This window comes from Geotrypetes seraphini, chromosome 12 (genome assembly GCF_902459505.1).
Source record: "Geotrypetes seraphini chromosome 12, aGeoSer1.1, whole genome shotgun sequence".
Lineage (NCBI taxonomy): Eukaryota > Metazoa > Chordata > Amphibia > Gymnophiona > Dermophiidae > Geotrypetes > Geotrypetes seraphini.
Genome location: NC_047095.1, coordinates 22,597,156 through 22,620,148, shown reverse-complemented (window position 1 = coordinate 22,620,148; position 22,993 = coordinate 22,597,156). Strand labels below are relative to the sequence as shown.

The following is a 22,993-nucleotide window of genomic DNA, read 5'->3' as shown; positions in this document are numbered from 1 at the left end:
CTTTCTTAACCCTTTCAGGACCAAGGGACATATTTGTCCCATAACTTTAAAATCCTATAAATTTTGATTGGGATAGTCTACAGTTCTAAATTTGATATGTACGGATTCCATATGATACTGCCTTTATGTAAACAAACTGGTTCCGACATTCATTCATTAGCATCGTTGCTAGATTGACGAGAAGATTCACTTGCCACACTGTCCATAAGCCAGAAGTGTGATTTTTTTAAATAAAAATAATGATATTTCACAAAAAAAATCAATTTTTTGGCATCTGCAAGCCCTTTTTACCATAAAAATGTCATCAAAACCACAAAAATTGGCCTACGATCCTTATGGTCCTGAAAGGGTTAAACCCCAGTACTGTACTCTGCCCTATTACGCCCTCTGGAAGCGCATTCCAGTAGTCCACCACTCATTGGGTAAAGAAGAACTTCCTAGCATTCGTTTTGAATCTGTCCCCTTTCAACTTTTCTGAGTGCCCTCTTGTTCTTTTATTGTTGAAGACTGTGGTATGCAGATCTGGTTCATCTTCATTCATGTCCCAGGCTACAAGAACATAAGAATAACCTTACTGGGTCGGAGCAATGGTCCATCAAGCCCAGTAGCCTGTTCTCACAGTGGCCAGTCTAGGTCCCTAGTACATGGCCAAAACCCAAGGAGTAGCAACATTCCATGCTATCAATCCAGGGCAAGCAGTGGCTTCCATGTCTTTCTCAATAATAGACTATGGATGTTTCCTCCAGGAAATTGTCCATATCTTTCTTAAAATCAGCTACACTATCCACTCTTACCACAACCTCTGGCAATGCATTCCAGAGCTTAACTATTCTCTGCATGAAAAAAAATGTACTCTTACTGGTTTTAAAAGTATTTCCCTGTAACTTCATCAAGTGTCCTCTGGTCTTTGTAATTTTTGACGGAGTGAAAAATTGATCCACTTGTACCTGTTTTACTCCACTCAGGATTTTGTAGACTTCAATGATATCCCTCCTCAGCCATCTCTTTTTCAAGCTGAAGAGACCAAGAAATCCTGGCTGCGCCCCCCCCCCCCCCCCCCCAATTACTCTTCTAAGGCTTTGTAGGTAGTACTGGCCTCAATGTTAACCTATCATCCTCACATCAACAATTTGATGAAGAAATGCTTTTTCAAACTCAGACAATTAAGATGGCTCTGGTCATTATTTGATAGACCTCATTTGTAGTATTGATTCATCATTTATTACTTTCCTATCTCAACTATTTCAATTCATTGTTATAAGTCTTTCATTTCGCCTATGAAACAGACTTCAGCTGTTACAAAATACGGCGACTAGACTTATATTTTGGAAGATCTAAGTTCGACATGCATCATCTTTGCTGAAGGAGTTTTATTGGCTTCCAAAACAGACCAGAGAGATTCCCATTCAATTCAAAACTGCTTGTCTGTCTGATTTTTAAGGTTTTCCGTGGGGCTTTACCTGTAGAACTTATTTCATGACTTAACTTTTTTTAGGTGACCTCTCAGAGACAACATTGTTGCCTTACATTGATGTTTCCTTCTCTTAAAGCTATTTGATCAAAAAAGAGTCTTAAACAATCATTTTTTTTCATGGCAGCCTCAATTTGGAATGCTTTTCAAGTTGAGATTCATTGCTTTCAGTCTTATTTATTTCATCACAGTTTGAAGACTTTGTATTTTTCTAAACTGTGAAGTTAATTATTTTCACTTCTAGTTCTGGACCTTTGTTTCTATTGTACTATTATGGTTGTTTTGAGGATAGAGGTGGTATAGAAATGCTAGGAGAAGAGTAGAGTAGAATAGAATAAGCTAGAATAGCTTTTTCACTTGGGTTCAGTTGATATCACCCTATGCTTGGAGGACTTGTATCCTGCTGTCTATGAAGAACTCTTACTACAGGTAAGTAGCTTGATGGTTCAAATCACACACAAGTATATCACATGAGGTGCACATGATTAGAACATCATTACTCAGCATTTTGAAGAAGGTTTGATCTACTTAAACTTTAGACATTTAGGGCCAGATTCTCAAAACTTTAACGCCGTCGTTAAACTGTTTACCGACCGTTTAGCCTGTACGCATTTTAGCGACAGATTATCAAACAGATTATCTCTGTCAATAGCGAGCTTTCTAGCAGTCTCCAACAATGACATGCAAATGGGCTCTTCAACATTGAAATGAGCCCTCCAGTGGATTCTTAAAAAATGCCAAGCCATTTTCGAAAAGTGGTGTCGGCTTTTGGTGACAAAAATTAACAACTGGTCCAGGGGTACCGGTCAGTGTTGGAGATGACTAGAATGGCTGTGTTGTGATGCAGCGGGAGAGATTCCCATTCTCTCTCACTGCATCGCAACACCCCTCCCCTGCAGCGATGGTGACACCCCCTGCAGTGGGAGAGATGCTATCACCAGTGATGGGCACATGCAAATTTAGCAAATCTTTGCTGCTGTCTGCTGACCTCATTTGCATGCATAATTTTTTGAGAATGTCTCGTTTTTTTCTATTTTCTATCAAAACGACTGTGTTAGCAGACTGTCACTTTTTAATGCAGGTTTTTGAAATCCTGGCCTTAGTTTGGTGTGCTCATGACTGCTGCAGTGAGAGTGAATACCATGGTGAGATCAAAAGAACTGTCTGAGGCCTTCAGAAAGAAGATTGTAGCAGCTTATAAATCTGGTAAGGGATTTAAAAAGATCTCGAAAGAATTTGACATTAGCCATTCTGCAGTTTGGAAAATAGTATACAAGTGGAGGACTTTCCAAACAACTGCCATCATGCCCAGGTCTGGCCGTCCAAGCAAGTTGATCCCCAGAGCAGACTGCAAGATGCTAAAAGAAGTCTCCAAAAACCTTAAAATGTCATTACGGGACCTACTCTTACTACTGTTGATGTGAAAGTGCATGTCTCTACAATCAGAAAGAGACTGCACAAATTTAATTTGCATGGGTGGTGTTCAAGAAAGAAACCTAAGCTCTAAGAGAAACATCAAGGCCAGACTGAAGTTTACCAGAGAGAACGTAGACAAACATCAGGACTTCTGGAATAGTGTTCTATGGACAGATGAGTCTAAAATTAAATTATTTGGATACCAGAAAAGAGGACATGTTTGGCGTACACCAAATCCAGCATTCCAGGAAAAGAACCTCATACCAACTGTGAAGCATGGAGGTGAAAGTGTCATGGTTTGGGGATGCTTTGTTGCAGCAGAACCTGGACAGCTCACCATCATAGAATCCACCATGAATTCTACCATATATCAGAGGGTGCTTGAGAAACATGCGAGACCATTTGTAAGAAAATTAAAGCTGAAGGGAAACTGGACCTTGCAAAACGTACCAGTAAATCCACCAAGGACTGGCTGAAAACTAAGAAATGGAGAGTCCTGGAGTGGTCGAGTCAAAGCCCTGATCTTAATAACATTAAGATGCTGTGGGGTGATTTGAAATGGGCTGTACATACAAGAAACCCCTCAAACATCTCACAGCTGAAAGGATTCTGCATTGAGGAGTGGGCCAAACTTTCCTCAGACCGATGTCAGAGACTGGTGGTAGATGGCTACAAGAAGTATCTCAATGCAGTTATTTCAGCCAAAGGGGATAAATAACACTAGCTATTAGGGTGTAGGGTGTCCTAATTTATTCCTCAGTTAGAATACACATTTTTGTGGATATCTTTTGTTTCATGAGTAAATCAAGGAGAATCTTTGTTGTTTACCTGGAATTACATCACTTTCTTTTCCAGAGATAAATAAAAAAAGATTTGACATCGATATGTGAACATTTCTTAAGAAAGAACTAAATATTTCATGGGATGTCCTAATTTTTTCGCATGACTGTATATGACATCTGAATGTCTTTGTGATTTCATTTGCTTTCCTGGAAAGGTTACAGCTGAGTAAACAAAGGATGATTGTTGCATCATGCTTTCTGGTTCTAAATGGACATTTAAGTTTCAGATTTTAAAAGTATGGAGTAACAGCATGTATAGTTGTAGAGATTTGTACAGTTATGTGGGGGTTTTGGGTTTTTTTTTTTTAACCTAATGTGTTTAGCACCTGAAAAGTGAGTATGTGGTGTTATAGTCAGGAATGTGTTACTACCCTTATAATAAAACACTCAACAATTTCTATTGTTTTCTGAATGCTTTATTTTGATAAAATATGATTTGGTAATGTATAAGAAATATTAATAATAGTTCCAGAATTTATTGAAAAGGTAAAATGTATTAAATTATAATTCACTGGATAGTTCAAGACATCAATCAGTAATTTGTACTTTATACTTGAAATAGGAAACTGGATTACAGAAATAGAAGTCTTCTCTTCCTCTGCTCTTCTTCCCACCCAGGAGATTTGAACTTTTGAGTGGCACTGTGGGCCAGTACAGGCTGGTTCTGATTGAACTGGAAGCCCAAAAGATGCAGAAGGAACTGATTGACCATTTATGTTCAGAAAGTTTAGAGTTTGTCCTTAGTGAATGCAATGAATTGTATTTCTTTAAACATTCCCACAGAAAAGTAAAATAAATCTGAATGCCTTGCTAAACTATGGCCCCCTTTTTAAAAAACCATGGTAGAGGTTTCTACTGGGGGCCGGCAAGGTAAATGATCTGACGCTTATAGGAATTCTATGAGTGTCGGAGCATTTAGCTTGCCTGCCCGTAGTAGAAACCTCTACTGCAGCTTTGTAAAAGTCAGCATATTACAGGTAGGTTTGCTATGTAGTTTGTAGCATGGCATATTAGGAGATCCAAATGCTGGTGGTCTAGGCAAGGGAATGATCCTCTTCAACATTTTATTCATATAAGAACACATTTTTACGTAGGCCCATTATTGCCAATGGGTATCATCCAGCATAAACATCAGAGTGACTCAGGGAAAAGGCAAGGATGTCTTATATCCTTAATACTTACAATATTCTTTTGAGGTACTGAATGTATAAATCTATTAGAATAATTTCCTAAATCTTTTTATTTTCTATTCAAATCAGCAGATGGGATAATGCAGACTATAAATATTTGAGCTCTTCTTATATATGCAATTCAAATTTCTAGGACTCCCATCCCTGCTTTCCCATTACATAGTCTCTCCTGCTATGACATAATTAAAGGAAATGTTTTCTAGTTGCATCACAAACACAAATTAACTGACAAATACAGCACTGTCCACGTATACCTGAGTGAAAACCAAAATGTTGAACCAAGCACATGTATAATAGAACTAAAGGAGAGGAAGTCAAGAACTAAGTGCTGTGTGCAAGTGTAACCAAGCAATATTCAAAAACGAAAATGATGGGTCTGCTTAGCAAATGGGAAGGAACGAAATTAAAACTGGATCATAATTCTACAATGAAAGTTTTTGAACTTAACAATCAAAGAGGTATGCAGCTTTTTTTTTTTTTTAACATGATAGATTATTTATCTAAAAACTTCTGAATCTCATGTAAAGTATGATTAGTTTTCTTTTTCTAGAGTTCGTTATGATGTTTTGTTTCCTCATATGCCCTCCCTTTTACTAAGCTGCGGTAAAGATTTCTAACATGGCCCGGGGTGCTAAATGCTCTGATGCTGCTCTGACACTCGTAGGAATTCTGTGAGTGTCAGAGTGGCAATGGAGCATTTAGCGCTTCAGACCGCAATAGAAACCTCTACCAAGGCCTAGTACAAAAAGGGTGATGGATTTTTTTTTTTTAAATTCCTATAGAAAACCTGCAAATAATAGCCATACATATTGAAATCAAGGACTGCTTTCGGAGCAGCAGGTTCAGGAACCAAGAGGTGATTCAATTCTAGATCTAGTTAGTGAAGTGCATGAATTAGTGCAGGAGGTGATGGTGCTGGGACAGCTTGATAACAGTGATCATAACATGAACACATTTGATCCCTGGAATAAGTTCAAACAGGAAATCCAATACAATGGGATTTAACTTTAATAAAGGAGATTATGATAACATAAGGAGAATTGTAAAAAAAGAAACTTAGAGGAGCAGCTGCAAAGGTCAAAAATATATATCAGGTGTTGATGTTTTTCAAAAATACCATCCTGGAAGCCCAGACTACATATATTCCATATATTAAAAAAGAAGGAAGGAAGACCAAATGGTGGCCAGCATGGTTAATGAGTGAGGTGAAAGAAGCTAAAAGAGAATCCTTCAGAAAGTGGAATGTCAAGTCAAATGCAAGGCGCTAATAAGGAAGGCAAAGAGAGACCTTGAAAAGAAGATTACGCTGGAAGAAAAAACACAGTAAAAAAACTTTTTTAGGTATATTAAAAGCAAGAAGCCCAGGAAGACTGCAAGACAACTGAGGGGGTAAAAGGGGCTCTCAGGGAAGACAAGGTCATAGCGGAGAGAGTAAATGAATTATTTGCCTTGGTCTTCTCCAAGGAAGATGTGGGGAGTTACTGGTGCCAGAAATGGTATTCAATTCTGATGAATCACAAAAACTCAAACAAATCTCTGTAACGCTGGAAGATATAATGGGTCAATTTAACAAATTGAACAGTAGTAAATTTCCTGGACTGGATGGTATATATCCCAGAGTACTGGCAGAATTGAAAAATAAACTTGCAGAGCTATTGTTGATAATTTCTAAATTTTCTTTAAAATCCAGCATAGTACTGGAAGACTGGAGGGTGGCCAACATGACACTGATTTTTAAAAGGGTTCCAGATGTGATCTGGAAAATTACACTGGTCAACAAAAAAAAATTATTTTGCTACTGAGAACTTAAGAAGTGTTTTTAGTTAATTTACCATCGCTTTTACTAAGACGCGCTAAACACTAACGCGTCCATAGACTATAATGGATGCGTTAGTGTTTAGCGTGTGCTAAAAGAACTAGCGCACCTTAGTAAAAGGACCCCTTAATGATGCTGGTGAAATTCAGCTAGCACGTCAAGGTTTCTGAGATACATATTTTTAGACAGTTTGCCATATTGGCACAATATTGAAAGTATGAACTGTGTCCCACCAAACTTGTGTTAAGGAGTTTACTCTTTAAACAGACATGAAGACGATAAGGAGACATGTTGCAGCATATATTTATGCCTCTCTTAACTCGCACAAAAGTGATGTCAGCATGTTCAGAAATGTTTGAGACACTTTCTTTTACGCTTGTACTGTACATTTGTCTCTCTTTACAAGAACCAACAATAGTCTCCCATCATACTGGGATTGAACTTTCCCTGATATCTGCTTTCCATCACCTTGATATCTTGATAAAATCTTTCCCCATGCTTATCGCTGACATCACCAAGATTAGGTGAGAAGAAGTTGAGGTGAGAATGTAAGAAGTGCATTTTAAGTGACATTCTGGCATCCATTAACTGATATGCTGTCAGCATGTTCTCCACAAGCTCAACACAATTCTCTGATCTGTGATTACCAAGAAAATTCTGAACAACCAACATGGATGCTTCCCATGCTGCTGATTCAGCTGAGTTCAGCTTCAGATTCCTGACAAGTATATAAAGTTCCAAGAAAACCATCAGATAACCTGTATCTCCCCACCCATTGAGTGTTCCTTTGTTTATTAAAAATTTGATATATATCTCTACCATCACTTGATATAAGCAGTTCACAAAACAAAATTAAAACAAGTTTTTTTTAAAGTAAGGAAATGAACTCCATTAATGTGTAGGAAAGACCAATGCAGTCGGATAAGAAACCATAATTGCAACTACGCACTCTCCTACAGGAATTACAGGGAAAATCTCCACTGACAGTAGTCCAAGATATACTTATCACACATTCAAATGCTTGTTTGAAATAATATGTTTTAATGTGCCTTAAACCTCTTATGGTCAATTTTACCCCTGAATTTCTTGAGGTAAGTTATTCCAAAGGGTGGGAGCTAACTTAAAGGATGTTCTCTCTCTCATGGCGAAGCAGGAGTGAACCACTTCCTTCTTCATCTGCGTAGCTAGCCTTTAAAATGGTGGTATCTGACTATCTGGTGCCTCCTGGGATGTACTTTGTGGAGTCAGTCTGCTAAATAATGCACTAACTGGTTAAGTGCTGCTGAATATCAGTGCATAGCTTTGCATAAGTGATTTTAACCAGCCATGAACAGTTTCTGGCTGGTTAAATCACTTTGAATATTTACCCCAAAATGTTTAGCAAACAAGGAATTATTTTACATTTCCGTAACATCCATTCCAGACGATTGGGTTATGTCTCTCTGCCAGCAGTTGAAAATTAGGGATGAAAACAAATTCAGAGCTGACTTTACTACCCATATAGGGGGATGAGGTTGCCTTCTGCTTTTCAGTTTTTCAGTATTTCTCTATCACTAGCAAGTAATGCAGAGGTGAGGACATGAATCACCATGCTCAAATTGGGCATAGGTGTCCTTTGTAGGTTCTTAGGCTCTTTCAAATTCTGAAAAGCTTTTTTGGCTATGGAGGGGTCATAAAAATGACACTGTAATATCTAATAAATCAAAGAAATCCCTCTCAATACAAATATTATTTGTTTTTGTGGACCATCAGAACGAGAGTTACCATAAAGCTATTTATGCATAGGCACTCAGCTCCCCATAAATCTTTTCTCTTCTTTAAAGTACAGTCCAAGATATTGTCTTCACAACTATTACTTTTCAGGTATAGAGAGAGAGATTTGTGAGTCATCTGCATGTGGAAGGAGATTAGAGCACCAAGGGAAGAAGTGTAAGGTCCCAGGACAGAGTCCTGAGGTATGCTGACTGATAGACTAGTAATGGAGGAGAAGCCTCCAGAGCTTATGCTAACTAAAAGTGTGAAGGGAAAGATAGGAAGAAAACCAAGAGATAACAGAGCCCTGAAACCCGTGAGGACAGTTTATTGATGAGTAGGCGGTGCTCTACAGTGTCAAACACCACGGATAGATCAAGGAGGGTGAAGTAGAGGCCTTTGAATTTGGCCAGGAGCAGGTCATTGACGACTCTACCAAGGGCAGTTTCCATAGAGTGCAGGTGGCGAAAGCCCGACTAAAGCGGGTTGAGGATAGCTAGAGATGAAAGCAAGTCAAGACAATGGTAGTGAATATATTCAAGTAGCTTGGATAGGAAGGGGAGGCGGAAATAAAATAATTATTTTGTGGACCAGCAGTTGAAGAACACTGGGCTAAGTGGTGCCCATCTCCATTCAATCTCTACCCCAGACCTCGCCCCCATAATAGTACTAATTGTAACACCATTTTTACCATTCATTTTTCATATATACACACAATATAATCGTATTAACAACACAAAATGGTTAACCACAAAATTAAAATACACAAAGCACCCTGTATGCTTTTCAACATTCATTTCTACCAGAAAACAAATAACCCCATGCAAATGCAGGACCAAAAACTAAAAGTACTGATATTTACAAACAAATCCTAAGATGCAAAGAGTCTGCAAACAGTACAACCCTAGAAGAAAAGAAACAAATGCATTTCTTCCTGGACAGACAAATCAGTCACTAAATACAAAAAAACCAGACAAATCAATCACTAAATAGAAAAAAAAATAAAAGCATTTCCCCTACTCTTGTTGTCTCTCTCCCTCCATGTTCCTTGCCTTCTGGCCTATTCCCTGGTGTTATCTTTGGGCTGGTTCACTGTGCGATCAATGCAACATCTTTGGGCCAGTTCTCTTGAGTTCTGCATTGCACAAAGCTGTGGGCAGCGTCTCCTCGCGCATGTCCGGTGCCTCATCTGGAAACCTTCCCTCCTGATGTTGTGATATCAGAGAGAAGATTTTCAGTTCAGGCGCAGGCTGCGCGTAGGATCCTTTTCCCACAGCTTTGTGCACTGCAGCACTCAGGGAGCTAGCCCAAAGACGCTGCGTTGATCGCACCGCGGACCGGCGGCTAAAGAACGCTGTCTTGGGCCCAATGGACGTGCCAGCCCTGTGGACCGGCAGAAAATTTCAGTGGACTGGGACCGGTCCACGGATCAGCAGGTGAAGAACACTGATTTAATTAGCTGGTTACCATTTTACAAATTTTATTTCCAAGGTTTGTCCCTGTTTTCATAAAATATGCATTCATGTCATACAGCATCAAATCATTTGGCTTCCTCAAAGAAAATAAATTGCTCTGAAAAAACTTAGCAATAGCAGCAGATGAATCCAGAGACTAGTGGGTTTTGTCCTTCTACTCATAGGTGGAGATAGAATTGAACTGAACTCTATCCTCTTGGATGGAAAGCCTCTGGTCAATCAGTATATTATATTTCTAGCAGGCGAATGGATGTGTTCTCACTAGCTCCTGGTTTCTGCTTGGCAGCTCCTGTTCTACAGTAACTTAGTTCAGTAGAACTGAGGGGTATCCTAGCTGTGCGGTGCCAGTTTTAGGGGATACACCTGGTCCCCCAAGGTCCCTTCCCCACCCTGATGGCAGTTGCCTGTTCTCCTTTCCCACACACAACCCCCCCCCCCCAAAAAAAAAAAAATAAAAAAAAAGAGAAGCTACACAGACTGGTGGGTCAGTGCTTGTTGTGACCTCCATTGCCAGAGAAATTGATCTTTATTCAGCTATCAGCTCTTTTGAGCATTCAGCAAGGCTTCTTTTCTAGGGACAAGTTTGGTTAGCGTCTTAAAATTTTCTTTATTTGTTGGGTGCAGCACGGCTTTTCGCAGTCCTGGGCTCTGATAGCAGAAGTAGTGTAGTCCTGTTTATGCTGCAGAAAGCATCGGCAACTTCAGGGCTTTGTTCTGGAGGGTGTATTCGCTCACCTGTGAAGGCTTTGTTCCTTGGTGACAACTCGCTTGTTTTTTTCCCGGGTAGTAGGGGGGGGGGGGGTTTGACTGTGCTATTCTCAGTCCCCAATTGCAATTTTGTTTATGCAGGGATCTGTTCCTATGGCGGTTAGTTGAGCCATCCTTTTCACTCCCCAGCTCTGAAATTAACTTGACTGCTGCATTAGGCTTCTCTGCCCCGAGGGTCTGTGACTGCTGTGCACATTGGAGGCTCTTCTATATTGCTGCCTCAGCATCTCCATGGAGCCCTACCCAGGGACAACAAAGGCTCCCAGTAGAAAGGAGCATGATTCATCCTCTGAAGGATGGTCTTTATCTTCGCTGTCTTTTGGGAAAAGCCAGTGTAGTCCCTGGGATTCTTTCTCGGAGAGCAGAAGTAGGAGGATATGTGGGCATTTGAGGAAGATTACCCAAGGCCTTTTAGACCCTTCGCATCCCTTAAGTCTCAGACCCCAGCTTTTACAATTCCCAGAGTGACTGACGCTCGGGAGACCCCAAAAGTGGTGCATAAGCATGAGGCTATAAAGGAATTGATTTAGATGTAGGGATCTTCCCTGGATGCGGGTCTGAAATTGGACACAACAATGGCTAAACTTTACCAGTTCTGGCGGCGGCCAGGACAAGTGGAAGATGCACAAGGGGTGTCCTTGGAGGCACCTGTTTATGAGTAGACTATGTTTCCTATAGAAAGGAGTGTAGCTTGAAAGACAGTCAAAATAGGAAACTGGCCTGGTCCTTTAAGAAATCATTTGGGAGCTCGGCACTTTCCTTACAGTCGGCTGTTGATGGTTCTTTCACTGCTCAGGCTTACCTTAACCAGGTTCAGACTGGAACCCAGCTTCCAGCTGAATTCCCTGACATGGAAGTGGGCCTGGTCTTCATGGCAGATTCCCTGGATGTCCTTAGTTGGTTACACTACGCAGCTGTCTGGTAGGAATGGTGAGATGTGTTCTTTGGCTACTCCATGGGGTGGTGGAGGCAACCTCTAGCTAGTGTCTCGTAGAACCTCTTTTGAAGAGTAGGCTTTTGTTTGCTGAAGTCCTTGAGAATGTGATCAAGAGTTTGGAGATGCTAAGCCTAGTGAATTTTGGGAGACAAGGCTAAGGGGTCCTTTCCAAGTTTCCCAGGCATGGCTTCACTCCAGGGATTTTGGGCTATTTAGGCCAGGGGAGAGTGCCCTTTACTCAGAAATATCTATTCTTTTCTGAAATAGTCCTTTTGGTTTGCCAACCTGTTCAGCCTCCTAGAACAGGGGTATGATGTGGTGATAACTCACTCTATCAGCAGCAAGGGGAGGACAACAGTCCCTATTTTTAGTGGAGTGGGTCAGGGTTATACTGGTCATTATTCAAAATGACTATTCATTAAAAGTTGCCTTTCCCGTCCAGGATTTTTTTTCTTGGAAACCTCAGATGCGACTGCAGCCAGACAAAAAGGGGGCTGGGGGAACCCTCAGACATCTAGTAGATCTTTGAGTGGTGATTCCTGTTCCTCCTCAGGAGTTGGGGATGGGGCCTCTGTTTCTTTTATTTCAACGGTCTGAAGAAAGGATTCTGCCGGCCAGTCTTGCATTTGATGAGGGTGAGGAAGTCCTCAAGCCAGGCATTTTGAAAGGAGACAGTACGTTCAGTTATTACAGCGTTGCACCCAGGAAGTTGTTCTCGGCTCTGGATCTCAGAGGCTTATCTGCAAAGTGGCAGCATTCTTTCTGCTGTAGGCTACGAACACTCGATTAGGAGGTAGGCAGAGGATTCTCAGTAGCCTCATGGCTTCTACAGTGGAGGTAGCCTTCTCTATCATGTTACACAATGTCTAAGGCTCTGTTAGTAGCTCTTATGTAGTTCTGTCAGCATTCTCTTTCCCTGCACCATTTTAGTCCTGTACGTATGTGGGTGGTACAGTAATAGCTGATTTGGAGGGGGCATAATGACAGCCTAAGGGAGGCATACTGAGGGCGCTTTGCTTTTCTCCCTTCAACTTTCTATTGTGCTGTACAGGAACATCTCATCTATTGTTCACAGTTTTGTTCAGAGCTGGTGTCTTGTTTTCCTTCTTACAGACAGCTTCCTCTTTGACTAAGATGGGACAGTGTCTGTCTCTTCAGTGTAGTTCCAACTTTCTCTTATTCATGGTATTGACCCATCTCCTGTGTTTCTCTGCAGTTCTACCATTCTACCATATGACCGTTTGGTTGAGGATGGGCTGGGGAGGGCTTCAATGGCTGGGATGGTGTAGATGGGCTGGAGTGGGCTTTGATGGAAGCTTCAGTAGTTGGAACCTAAGCACAGTACTGGGCAGAGTTTTGGATTCTTGCCCAGAAATAGCTAAGAAGAAAATTTTTAAAAAAAATTGAATCAGGTTGGGCAGATTGGATGATCCTTTTGGTCTTTATCTGCCGTCATCTACTATGTTACATCCACTTGGTGCCTCTTTGGTATTGTGGTTCTGTTTTATCAGGACTTTCTCTGCTGCTCAACTCGCAGTTATTCCTTGCCTGTGCATTTTCCAGTAGGACTATCTAGAGGTGCTCTTGTGGCTTTTTAGTAACAGTTTCTTTTGTTGATCTTTGATTTGGTTGCAAAGTGATTTCCTCACTTGCTACAAGGTTGGCATCTAGCCTTTACAACCTGAGGGTTTCTACAAAAATGCAGACCTGGTGCTGGCAACAGAGACCTGTTTGGGTCATGAGTGCCATTTTTTATTTATAGCTTCATGCACTGCCATCATCTTTGGAAGGATTGACATGCCTCAGTTTCACAATTCTACTTTCTTCAACTGTGGCTTCAGAGTGGGTATATACAGGGGTGACTTGCATGTTGGTGGCTGCATGCAGGCTCTCATTGGTGCTGTCCACTGATGTGGCTTTAGACACAGCAGCGGCAGATGCCTTCACAAACAGGAGATAAGAAGTGCCTGTATAGATAGGGGCCACAGGCGTATCTGAGCAGCTGAATTTATGGGAGTGGCCTTGGCTGCAACCTTGGATCTACTGCGGATATAGTAGTGGCCTGTTTTGGCATCAGGGGCCATAGCATATTCTTTTGAGAGCAGAAGGCTGTTCCTTCAGCTGCTGTAATACTGGATGCATTTGCTTCAATTCATTTCTATACAGCATCACTTAACACTCCTCCCTCTCTAGAACTCTGGCTGTCTGCATGTACAGTTCCAGGAACCATTTTTGCTGCCTTATCTCTTCAATTCACCTGGTTCCTGTTTTTCTGACTTTTTGTAAAAACTTGAAGGCTTACTTTTTTGTAAAGGCCTTCCAGGATCTGAGCAATTTCTAGTTTAGTTAGCCTGTTTGTTTTTTGTTTTTTTTAAAGTACCGTAATAGGATTGAGGCTGTGTGTAAAGGCCTTTCAAGATCTGGTAAATTTCAGGTTTAATATAGTTCATTACTATATGTTTTTAAATAATATGATTGAAATTGTGTGGTGGTAATATGGTATTATGTGTTTGTATTGTTTGACTTATGAATTTGATGTTACCCACGTAGATTTTGGATATGTGGCATATAAATGTTTAAATAAAATAAAAATGTACTGTGTTTCTTGTCAGCTTCAACTGTTGTCGGTGTAGCTTCCCTATCACAACACCATATTAAGATAGTACATAGTAGAGGGCAGCAGATAAAAAGACCTGCAAGGTAAATTCATAACATACAATGTTCTATTGCATATGCATGCTGGATCTTGATTGTCCTTGCCATGTTTGGGGTACAGACTGTGGTAGTCTCCCCAGCACTGGCCTCTCTGTTCAGCCACGCTCAGAGCACAGACTGTAGAAGTCTGTTCTGTGCTAGCTTTGCTTCTCAATTGTGTTGCCATCTAATCTCCCCTAAGATTGTCTGGTTCCCAGCCTTCCATGCAGGATTCCTTAGCTGCTTCCAGGAGCAAGTTCATCTGCCTTCTCTAGGACTCTGGTGATTAGTTTTGACTGCATGGCTCTGGCAGCTTCCCCTGATTGCGTTCTTTCAACTTAATTCTGGCTCTTGATGGTGCCTTCTTCAGTGGTATCTTATATGAACCTATTAGACTGCAGATTTCTTTTTGAGCGCGTTTCATTTGACCACTTTGTTGGTGTCTTTCCAGTCTTTCATTTTATGCAGACCTTCTCTTCTGGAAGTGTCTGAGGCTTGGTAGTTTAGCATGGCTCTTCAATGAGTCATGTACATTCTCCTTTCATGTCTACAGTATCCCATGAGCTAAAACCTTGCTAGTTAGGCTGTACTTATCATCCTCTTTCTGCTTTCCATCAAATCTCATTACTTCGTCCATTGTTGGATGTCTTTTAGATGTGTAACATATTCGATGACATTAATTTCTAATCTAATCATTAGACATCTTCACTAGCCAAAAGCAGCTGTGATTGCCAGATTCAGAGGCCATGGCAAGGCTTGGTTCCATCTGGCAAACAGATTTAGGGTGTGCTGCAGATTTGTGCCACTAGGCCAATGCCGGCATCTGGGGTGGTGTTCCATGGTTTCTTGTCAGCAAGGTCTATAGGGCTGTGACTTAGTCTCCCATACATGCCTTTACATGTTTGTTCGGAAGGTTATAGCAGCATGAGCAAAGACATACTTTGAAGCTTCAGTTTTCAAAGGGTGTTTTCTGCTTCCTTCCCTGGTAAGAACTGCTTTACTATATCCCACTAGTCTCTGGATTCATCTCTTGCTGGCATTAAGGAAGGAAAAATTATGTCTTGCCTGATTAATTTTCTTTCCTTTAGATGTAACAGATGAATCCAGGGTCTCGCCTTGTATGTACGTAGGAAACCATTGATTGTATTTTATTTTGGCTAGTTCCGGTCAGTGAGTAGTTGGTGGTTAAGATACAGTTTCTTCATCTTGGTATTTTTCAGGTCTTTTGTTTCTAGTATGTGGGAAAGGCATATCTGGCATTTTCACTTTCCTTATGGTCTGTTATGAGTAATACTAATTGACCAGGAGGTTTTCCATCTAAGAGGACAGAGTTCAATTCAGTTCTCTCTATCTCCACCTGCTAATAGATGGACACAATCCACTAGTCTCTGGATTCATCTGCTGTGTCTAAAGGAAAGAGAATTATCAGGTAAGACAACATTTTTCCATTATACTGTTTTGGTTTTTGATTCCATATCTGTTTGTTTTATTTTCAGCGTGGCATTCAGAATTTTTCATTCGTTAATTCTAAATTTGAAATCTCTTTTCTAGAGAAAGGTAGCAATATATCCATGGAATATGAGTTGCCTGTACACCACAAAGAAGACGACGAAGAAGGAAACTTGATGATAAGTGTACTGGCAATAAGGAATCAGCTGAAGAAAACCGAGAGGAGCTTGCAGAGTTTAGGAGAAGAATTGTACAGGTATTTTTTCCTGGCTTCAGTATAAACAGGAGTGCTTTCTCAGTGGGAAGGGATTCCAAATAAATATGAACATAAGAGGAAAACAGACTCCTTTTTTTCAATTCTATAAATGTTTTGAATCTATCTTAGGGAAAAAAGTGAATATAACTGTCATGTTACAAGTAACTGATAAGGTACCAGTTCTAAAATAACTTGTCATTCTGTTAACTCACTCACTCACTTCTTTAAATTGTGAGCCCTTCAGAACCAGAGATATACCTATTGTACCTAAATATTAAAGATAACCTGCAAGCCTGGAGGGTATTGAGGCTACCCAATCCAGAGCTTCACCTAGTGATGATTGCAACCCCTCAACTGCTGACTCCCCTGAACTAAGATCAATGTGTTGCAAGCATGGGCCCCACTCACTCCTAAAATCTGTTGGATTGAAATGCAGCTGGTCCATTGGTGTAAAAAGGTTGAAGAACACTGGTATAGACAGTAAAATATAATATAATTTAATTTCCAAATAGTTTGAAATCCTCTGATCATCTACCTGCACTTTCCCTATAATCAAAGCATGGTCAGTCCAAGGCAAGACCTGACCCTGAGATTATTCACTCACATTCTCAACCAAGGTGTATAACAAGTCCAGGACATTGCCTGCCTGGTGTGTTGGTTCCTACACCTATTGAGTGAAACCAAGCAAGTCAAGAGGATCAAACAGGACATTCTTTGTAGCCTTTCCTCCAACCTCATCCCCCCTTTACCTTCTCCAACTCCATGCCGGCGCTGTGGTGTATACAAAATAAAAAATACTTTTTCTCTCTGTTAGGTTCTAGCTCACTTTCGCTGTCTAATACCAGCTCTGATAGTATACACATTTTAAATCTGACATATTGTAATCACAAAATAGAAAATAAAATTATTTTTTTTATCCTTCCACTGTCATATCCAACATTTGTTTCTCTTGCTCTCTCTGTGTCAAACCTCTCTATTCCCCTTCGTGCAGCATCTTCCATCCTCTCCACCATTCTGCCCTGCTAGGGCTTCCCTCTACTGCATCACTGATGATGTCATCTGTGACACAGCAGAGGAAAGGCCCCGGCAGGGCAGACCTCTACACAACCTGTTCAGAGTGCTGCTGCTGCTTTAGGAGACTTTGGAGGTATGTCAGTTCTCACCGGGGTGGGGTGAGGTGGGGTGTTGTTTGCTGAAACGGTGAGTCTGATTTTCTTGAATAATGAATCGATTTGAATCGGGCAGCACTACCCCAGACCTCCATTACCAAGAATAGGGAATGGTGTGAGCCAAGACTGCTGTGATTATAGAGATTGGAAGTGGATGGGCAAGTTCTCTTGACAGATTTAGTGGTATTAGGCTCCGAAGGAAATGGCTATTCTTGATATCATTGCTCTCAGCTTCTTCCTGGAGCTGTTTGCCACTTTTCTAGCAAAGGAAAGGCGAAGGAAGATCTATCTAAGCTGCAGGATGGAAAGGAGTGGAAGAGAGAAGTAGGAACTATGCTCCATGTGCTTTCCTCACACATCCTTGATACAATAAGAGAATCTCTTACAAAAGTGCATTAGGTTTTGCACTTAACATGCTTTAATGCAGGAAATTAGCATATGCCAAGTGTAAAACTAACATAGTACCTCATAACCTGCAGTTACTACATTAAAATGTCCATAGTGTGGTACTCGGCCCAAGATTAGTTTAAAAAAAATGCCATTTTAATGCCATTTAAACTGAGTTTCAAGGCACCTACTAGTACCTAAAAAATTGGTGCCAGAATTGCCCCTCCGTAGGTGCTTTAGGACATCCAATGCCACTGTGGGCATGGCCAATATCGGAAGTGGCATTAGGTGGCCTAAAGCTCCTATAGAGGTGCAATTCACATCAATGATAGGAGCTGGAAATGTAGGCCTGGAAAGCCGTGGCCTACATTTCCAGTGCCTACCTTTGCTGGAGGCGCAATTCTGTATCCTTCACCATCCTGTGATTGACATACGATCAGCGGCAGCTGACAACAGTGCTGGTTACAGAATCTGGGCCTGAGAGCTTCCTGTTTAGGTGGTGGAAAGCGGTCCTGCGCCAACTGTGCATTAGTGCATAATGTTCAGTACCAAACACTTGCCCTGCCCTATCCAGTTCTGTCCTTTCCAAAAATGCCCTTGATGCATGACTTACCACATGTTAACTGTAAATATACCATGTTAGCTGTCAATGTATGCCAAGCCTAAAGCACTTCAGTAAAAGAGCTCCTAAATTTTGATGTCTTGCTGAAAGTTTCCTTATGAGAACGGCAGCTTTGGGGCTTTAGGACTAATTTTTGACCTGATATGCAATTTTTGTAAATATTTTAAAAAGCTTGCAGTTCATTGAGAATTTTATATAGCTTTGTATAGACCAGTGTTCTTCAACCACCGGTCCACAGAACCGGGTCAGCAGCGTGCAAGAGCCACTGTGCACTGTCCCAGCAAACAAGTGCAGCTGACGCTGAAGATAAGGAGCAGCCAAGCTGGAAGGAAGACGGTATCTCATGGTTGAGGTAACTGTCTGGAATCCCCCGCTGACCAGAAAGGCTTCCCTCTGATGTCAGCTCTGACATCAGAGGGAAGTCCTCCAGTCGGCTTCAGGGGAGGGGGGCCTGGTGTAAGGGTGGGGGACTGCTGGTGTTGCAGGTGATAGGGATCCTGTGCCTGCTGGACTCACGGGCAGCTGCAAGCGCGAGGGGAGCAGCCAGTGCTGATCTGGCTTTGGCAGAGGGGGTATGCCCATCTGGACGGCCCTGAACAAGTAAGGGAGAGAAGGAATAATGTGGGACAAAGGGAGAAAAGAGGGGGGAGCGCGTTGGGACATGGGAGGGGTCTGAACTTGGGACAAAGGTGGGAAGGCAGGGAGGGGAACATGAACTTGGGAAACAGAAAGAAGGGAGGATGCATGAACTTGGGACACAAGGAGGTGATAGAAAGGGAGAATTGTTGGGAATGAGTGTGTAAGTGAGAATGAAAGATGGTGCACATGGGGAAAGGAAGAAAGAGGAAAATTGTTGGGCATAGAGAGAGAGGAGTGAAGTAGAGATACATGGGGAAGAGAAGGATGAGGGAGAAATGTTGGATATGGTGGTGGAGAGGGAACAGGGACAGATTGAAGGGGATGCAAGGGGGAGGAATGTTGAACATAGTGATGGAGGGAGAGGTGTGGCGTGCTGGAGAGCAGTGATAGAAGGAGAAATGTTGGGCATGAGGCTGGTGGGCAATAGTAAAAAATGCTGCACATGATCCGGGAGATGAGAAAGGGAAAAATGTTGGATATATAGTAACATAGTAGATGATGGCAGATAAAAACCCGAATGGTCCATCCCGTCTGCCCAACCTGATTCAATTTAAAAAAAAAATTTCTTCTTAGCTATTTCTGAGCAAGAATCCAAGATAAGGACCTACAGCTGGAGAGATGGACATACACCATGGACACGGACCTGCGGCTGAAGAGACAAGAGAAGACAGAGAGGACAGCGATTGTTGTGAGGAACTCCATCATCAAATAAGTCGACGGCCACATAGTGGGAGGAATTACAAAGGGATGAGACTTATGGTGGGGAAGAAGATTAAGAAGAGGATAAACACTGTTAAAACTCTAGAGCAAGCAGGGCCCCTTTTTAAGGACACGGTCACCAAGGTGCAAATCTATATATACAGCGTATCAACAAGGGATCCAAGAGGAAAAAGAACAAGGAACTGGTCTGGCTCACTGTAGCGGTGACGTAAGCGATCAGAGACAAGAAGACTTTGTTTAAGGAATGGAAAAGGTCAAAAACGGACGAAAACTGGAAAAAGCACAAACAACATCAAAGCAGGTGCCATAAGGCTGTAAGAGGGGCCAAAAGAGACTACGAGGAGAAAATAGCCAAGGAGGCGAAAAACGTCAAGCCATTCTTTCGATATATTAAGAGGAAACGACCCACGAGAGAAGCGGTGGGGCTATTGGATGACCGTGGAATAAAGGGAGTGCTAAAGGAGGACAAAGCCATTGCCGACAAACTGAACACATTTTTTGTGTCTGTATGTACCGAAGAGGATATATACAACATACCAGAAGCCAACAGGCTATACGCAGGAAACGAAGATGGGAAATTGATGGGGTTTACGGTCAGTCTAGAAGAGGTATGCAGGCAGATTGATGTGATTAAAAACGATAAATCCCGGGACTGGATGGCATCCATCTGAGGGTAATCAAGGAACTGAAAGGTGCTATAGCTGAACTGCTTCAACTGATAGCCAATCTGCCGATCAAATCGAGAAGGATTCCGGAAGACTGGAAGGTGGCGAATGTTATACCGATCTTCAAGAAAGGTTTGAGGGGAGATCTGGGAAACTACAGACCAGTGAGTCTGACCTCGGTACCGGGAAAGATGGTAGAGGCGCTGATAAAGGACCGCATCATTGATCACCTTGACGGACACAATCTGATGAAGACCAGCCAGCACGTGCTCTTCAACATATTTATAAATGACCTGGAAATTGGTACAACGAGTGAGGTAATTAAATTTGCAGACGATACAAAGGTATTCAGAGTAGTGAAGAAGCGGGAGGATTGCGAAGACCTGCAACGTAATGTAAACACTCTCGAGAAATGGACCGCGACATGGCAAATGAGGTTTAACGTGGATAAATGTAAGGTGATGCATGTCAGTAACAAAAATCTTATACATGAATACAGGATATTCGGTGCACAGGGACAGGATGGGGACTGAGCTGTGGGGATGGGGCAAAGACGGGGTTTTTAATTTCAGTCTTAGTAGTTTGCTGGTCCACAAAATAATTTTTTATTTCCGCTGGTCCATTGGTGTAAAAAGGTTGAAGAACACTGGTATAGACAGTAAAATATAATATAATTTAATTTCCAAGTAGTTTGAAATCCAGATGCTGGATATAGTAAGTAGATTGAAGTACCTGGTGGCCTATAGTCTTGTCCAAGGACACTCGAGAGGGATAGAACATATACTGTAATTCCATATAAGTCCTCTGCCCCAGTCCTTTTCTCCAACTTCTGGAAAAGTCTCCTTCCTAGCTGAGTTCTAAAGGTGAGGTTTTCATGGGCCTTGAGCTTAGTTGCAAAGGATTGCATATATATCTGGTAGATGAATATTTTGTCACTTCAAAGCTGTATTCTAAATAGGATACATTTCTGTTTAATGATGCATTTATAAACTAACTATGCTTCTTAGTGTCTTTTTAAATAATCATGAGAATCTCATAAAGTTTTCTTTCAAGTCTCATTTCCAATTTTATTTTCCTACTAAATTTTATCTTTTTAAAATTATTATCATTATCCCTCCCTTATGTGCTTTCCCTTTATGTATATTCTTTTTTATTTAAAATGTAACTTCTTCCCCATATTTTCCTCTTGTCTCCAATTTTGTCAAATTTGTTTTTTAACCTTGTTAGTATTATCTCTATGACTCTGTTTTTACATTGTAATTTTATCATATTGTATATCGCTTCGAATTTAGATGAAGCGATTAATCAAAAACATATTAAACTTGAAACTTGAAACTTGATATATATTTTCCATAATTAATTAATCTTCTGTTGTTTGTTTGCCCTCTTATTTGGAATGACAGGTCAAATGAGAATTCAGACAATAGTTCTCCTGATGGAGCTTCTGCAGGATTAACGCTGAAAGATCTTGAGGAGCCACAAACTGACTTTCAAAAGAATAAAACCCTTATCAGTGAAGACATGTCCCTTTCTCATGGGTCTCCTCAAAGATTACGAGATAAGGTGATTACCTTTAACTTTTATATTTTTTCTTTCTTGTACTGCATTAATTCTTCATAATGAATCATATTTTTGACACCTTTATGCAAGGTGCCAGTGATACTGTTCAAGAAGTAGTGCATGACTTAAGTTTCTATAAAGGGACAATACACTATACGCTTCATAAATTATATGGAAAAGGAAAAAGAAATGACATTAAATTTGCAGAAAACGTAAATTAGCAACTTTGGAACAATTTTATAAGCAGATTGTGAAAAATTACAGGAGAACTTAACGAGACTGAGGTGCTAGGTAACCAAATGGAGACAAAATTTAATGTGGACAAGTGCAAAGTAATGCACATAGGGAAAAATAATCCATGCTAATCATTATGTACATACTAGTGCTTGATTCTGTATTAAATTACCACCAAGGAAAAGGATCTTAGCATTACTATGAAAAATGTGTTGAAACGTTCAGTATACTATGGTGGTCAAAAATCAAATAGAATGCTAGGTATTAGGAAAATGAATGCAAAATGGTGAATATCATAATACTTCTGCTCCTTGAATTCTACATATGCAGTTTTAGTTGCAGATGTAATAGAATTGCAAAAGGTTCAAAGAAAAATGTAAAAGGGAATTGGACATCTCTGCTGTGGAAAAGATTAAAGAACTTTGGCTGTTAAGCATAGAAAAGAGTTGGCTAAGAGAGATGTGAGAGGTGATCTATAGATCATAAGTAGGGTGGAACAAATAAATAAAGATCTATTGTTTACTGTTTCAAATACTGTAGTGCTAAGATTAGGAAATACTGCAGAAAACTAAAAGCACTTTTAACATTTATGGAGGGAATATTTTTTTATTCAATGCATACAAGCAATGACATTTGTTGCCAGAACATGCAGTGAAACTTGTTAATATAACTGGGTTTAAAAAGTATTAGGTGTGTTTCTGGAGGTAAGGTCTGTAAAACATCATTAGTCAGATAGACTTAGAAAAACCACTGCTTTATCTTTTGGTTGCAATTAACAATGCAGGTTACTTTCTAACCCATGAAAATGGCCATCTATCCACAGGACTATGGTTAGGGTTCAGCTGATGCAGCATTGAACATATCTTCTTCATCAGCTTACTCTTACTTGTGGTGTTCCAACACTATCGGCCTCTTTTACAAAGCCACGCTA

At 40.9% G+C, this 22,993-nt stretch overlaps 1 protein-coding gene across 2 annotated transcripts in view; it reads left to right on the top strand.

Moving 5' to 3' along the window:
* The window catches only part of CCDC18 (coiled-coil domain containing 18), a 282,822-nt gene that overhangs the window by 4,143 nt on the left and 255,686 nt on the right, over window positions 1–22,993 (top strand). For both annotated transcript variants that reach the window (XM_033915992.1, XM_033915991.1), the window contains exons 2-3: window positions 15,913–16,066; window positions 21,672–21,831. In XM_033915992.1, coding sequence (XP_033771883.1) covers window positions 15,913–16,066; window positions 21,672–21,831 — 314 coding nt within the window. The remainder of the gene's footprint in view (window positions 1–15,912; window positions 16,067–21,671; window positions 21,832–22,993) is intronic.